The sequence below is a fragment of the Montipora foliosa genome, chromosome 1 (assembly GCF_036669935.1).
Source record: "Montipora foliosa isolate CH-2021 chromosome 1, ASM3666993v2, whole genome shotgun sequence".
Lineage (NCBI taxonomy): Eukaryota > Metazoa > Cnidaria > Anthozoa > Scleractinia > Acroporidae > Montipora > Montipora foliosa.
Window position 1 is genome coordinate 73,093,911 of NC_090869.1, and position 3,872 is coordinate 73,097,782.

The 3,872-nt window shown below is 39.0% G+C and overlaps 1 protein-coding gene across 1 annotated transcript in view; it reads left to right on the top strand.

Annotated features, from left to right (window-relative positions):
- The window catches only part of LOC137973873 (uncharacterized), a 62,931-nt gene extending 59,519 nt beyond the window's left edge, over positions 1-3,412 (top strand). The window contains exon 6 of the mRNA XM_068820771.1: positions 3,386-3,412. Coding sequence (XP_068676872.1) covers positions 3,386-3,412 — 27 coding nt within the window. The remainder of the gene's footprint in view (positions 1-3,385) is intronic.
- Positions 3,413-3,872: the final 460 nt, after the last annotated feature.

Below are 3,872 nucleotides of genomic sequence, written 5' to 3' on the forward strand. Positions count from 1 at the left end.
ACCGCTTATAAACAGATTGGAGGTCCACTAATTGTCTTAAGCCGCGGCTCCATTTACACTTTGTTTAAAATACAATGGCCCTTAATGTCGTGTCCCTCGGGAAAATAGATACTTTTGTTTTCTCTCGAGTTCTGATGTTTACCTAGACCTCGGCAAACATCAGGACTCTCAGGGCAAAAACAAAACTGTGTCCCTCGTTCCCACACATTAAGTGGTATAATATACCATATTAGTATCACCCAACTAGTGGACTAATGCAAATCCTGCATTTTGAATGGCTACGCTACTGGAGGACTATTAGGAATAGGTCCTCAAGTAGCGAAAAGCGTGACGCTTTCTTTCGTTTTATTCCCAATAAAGATTTCTTTAACTTGCAAACTTTATTATTGCCTTTTCTGTCCGAATAGTTGGGTTATACTAAGACAATTAGACCCTTCGCCCTCAAAGGCCACGGGTCAATAGCCTCAATTCGGCTTCGCCTCAAGGGCTATTGACCCGTAGCTCGCAAGGGCTACGGGTCTAATTGTTAACAATATACAAACATGGTAAGCGTACGCGTAGGCTTAAAATTAAAGAGCGCTGAGGAAACGATGTGCTTGCATCCATTAAAAAAACGCAACACCAGGGAGCAAAAAGAAAGCCGCCCAAAGCATGCCATTGAAAATATTTTAAGCAGCAGCAACTTGAAAACTTTATTTTGACAACTGAAGCATCTGTGTTACTTTAATAACGCGAAGCGAAAACAATGCAAGTTGTACATTGAAACATCCGATTTCTTCTTGGAAAGTAAAGCCGACAAGAATTTGTTCTAATATTCTTGGGAGCGTGTTTAGCAAAACAATTATTACCCTCGTTGTTGTTGGATATGAGATATTTATAGCCAACTCGCCGAAACGCGCCTTGTTGGCTATCTAATCCTCTCATATCCAACGTACGCTCGTGGAGGCAATTGTTAATTATTAAATTTTAACCGTCTGCGGATATTGCTTTTGCATTACGATTGGCTCTATCAATCTTTGTTATCAGCGCATACACCCCCAACAACATTGCTGAAACTGATTTAGGTTGAGTCGGTTGTTTCCTAAAATCAAAAAAGTTCAGAGTTTTAATGGAAAAGGAGTAAAAGAAAATACTCCCTTCGCGCTTGTGGGATACGAGATTGGTTACAGCCCACAAGGTGGGCAGCGCGTTTCATGGGGGGGGGGGGAATGATAATTGTTGTATACAATTGGCAGTGGTGAAACAGTGATTGAAACGAATGAGTGCTATTAGTAGTTAACTCAGTACTGTATATCAAATTAGAGACTGGTTATTCTTCAGAGAGGCGGACCCCAAAAATCCAGAAACGAGAAACCAAACAAAGTCTTGCGAGAGCGCGCATGTGACAGGGGAAGCCCGGAGTTTACGGTGGATTCGAGATTTTTTTCGCACTTCTAGTACCTCCGTTTGCCGTAATTTGACAAACGGGCAATTCGAAATAAAATTTAAAGTCTGTGAGACAGCCTGAAGCTTAATAGCTCCTTCATTCTTTACTTTCCTTGACAAACCATTCGTATCTGCCAATCAAGTTCTTAGGATCGGTGGGTTAAAAAATAGAATTACTCTCTTGTATCCCTACTTACCAACCTGATCATACCACGTGATCGGTAATGTATGGTACAGTGTGAACGGAAATAGCATCTGAAATATTCATATAGATATTTGTGCCGAATAGAAGTAATAATTATTATTATTATTATATTATATTATTATCATTAGTATTATTATTATTAAATTATTATTAGTACAATAGCGAAAAACATTTTTGTATATGTGCGTTCGTACACTTGGTTAAACATTTAAGGATTTAAAAATAAGCGAAAGAAGGTTTTACACAACGTTTCGATGACTCCCATGCCATCATCTTCAAATGGAAGAGAGAATAACCCATGCGAGGTGATAAAAACATACAAGTGTCCCCAAAGTGTACACGTCAATGGTGATCAAATTTAACTAAATAGTTTTGCGCGTATGGAGTATGAGTGTGTGTTACGCATGGCACTCTCCTTTCTTTATGAATAACATTTCATAAATCAGACAGTCCAGTTTTCCCGTTGCACTGCTTCATAACGGAAAAATTGTTGGTAAGGACACCACTGGTTTCAAGACCGTGGTAGTTCTGTAAGTGCTTGCAGATTGCTGAATAACGGTGTTCGCCAATACGTTGAAATAAGTGTCGGCTGGTCTAGGCCGACATACTATGCATCGCAAACATCACATTGTATAATTATACAAAACGCATTGTTGGCTAATTATTGGTGGTTTTTGGGGCTCATACCTCTTGAGGTCTTCAGAAATTTTGCGACTCTTGAACACAGCGTTGATGAAGTTGTGATCGATGTTGTTGCTTAGATCTGATGATTGCCTTTTCTCTGCGTCAGATGACTTTTGATTGTTAAAAGGCAAACCCACTCCGGTGAACAGCATTTTTGTTAGTGGATAATTCAGCTTGCACTACAGGCGTTTTCAGACCTCAATGAGGGGACAAAGTGAGAGATAGTGGAATTGATGAAAGCTGCCAGGGGTTGGTTAAACGTCATATTGAGATGACAACATTCAGATTGAAAAGACTTCCCATACAACTTATTCCAAAATGGCTACCATCTTAATATTCTTTTGTTGGTATTCAAAATTAGACCTTCTTGCACTCGTTTTAAGCTCAAAAATCAAATGAATATTTTATCTTGCACGATGCAAACAAGGGCCAATTTGTATGAGCATAAATTTCAGCCGCCATTTTGGCATAAGGTGTATGTGGATGGTCTTCAGTAGCGATTTCTTGTACCTTTATCAATGTGGCTTTGGTTACGTGAAGAATTGGTTTCCGATAAACACTACTTTTCCAGTTTGCAGCCTTTCTTGAGCACTTCCATACAGACAAATGGTAACTTGTTGAACTTGTTTAATATCAGAAGGTAGTTCCATGGTGAAAATTTATGGCATGGATGATAGATATTAAGCGGCCGAGAAGAAATCTGCTGATGGTACATTTTCATCGTAGCAAACGTGTTATCCTCGTACCTTCTGTAAAATTCAGGGATCTTGTTGTATTGATCTAATTTCTCTTCGACCAGACCAGAGAAATGCGTTAGCCATGAGTGGACACAAGGGAGAGCCCCTTGCCACGCCGTGCCCGATCTGTTCAGAAAGCGTACCATCAAACTGGAATAGTTGATTTATAGTTGCAGCTGCTAGAAGTTGAACCAGGTAAGGCTTTGTAATGTTAAGATTGTTGTAACATTAAACCAGCAATTTTATTCTCTCTTCACTTAAAAATGATGAAATGGAGTCATCGAAAAAATTTTGTAAACCGTCTTTCGCTTATTTTTGTCCTTAAATGTTTTAGGTGGAAACATTTAATGATAAAAACTAGCGCTAAATAGCAAGAACGACGTTTCCGCGACCTCTCCCGAGGTCATTTTCCAGTTCGATTGAAAGGTTTTGAAATTTACAGCATACAGGAGGCAAAAACTAACGTGATTCACAAAAACCATTTTCAACAAGTTTCCAAAACCAAAATTTTCCAGTTGTGAAGGTGGATATGAATCTGCTCCAGATAATTTTTTAAACTTTGCAAAGAGTTTTACCTTAGGGTGCAAATTAATCTCCAGCAATAAAAAATGGGGATCACCGAGTTCGGTCTTGAGATATTAGTGCTTAAAACACAAATACAGGGCATTTTTAGAGAGTCCTTTTGTTGCAATGGTAACCTATTACGTCCCACATAAAGGAGAGTATCTTGATAATAACTTATTGGTTTTCAATATGGTATCATAAACATTGCCGTTAAGGTGATTCCCTCAGTATTGCACTGCGCATCCTGATACTGCACA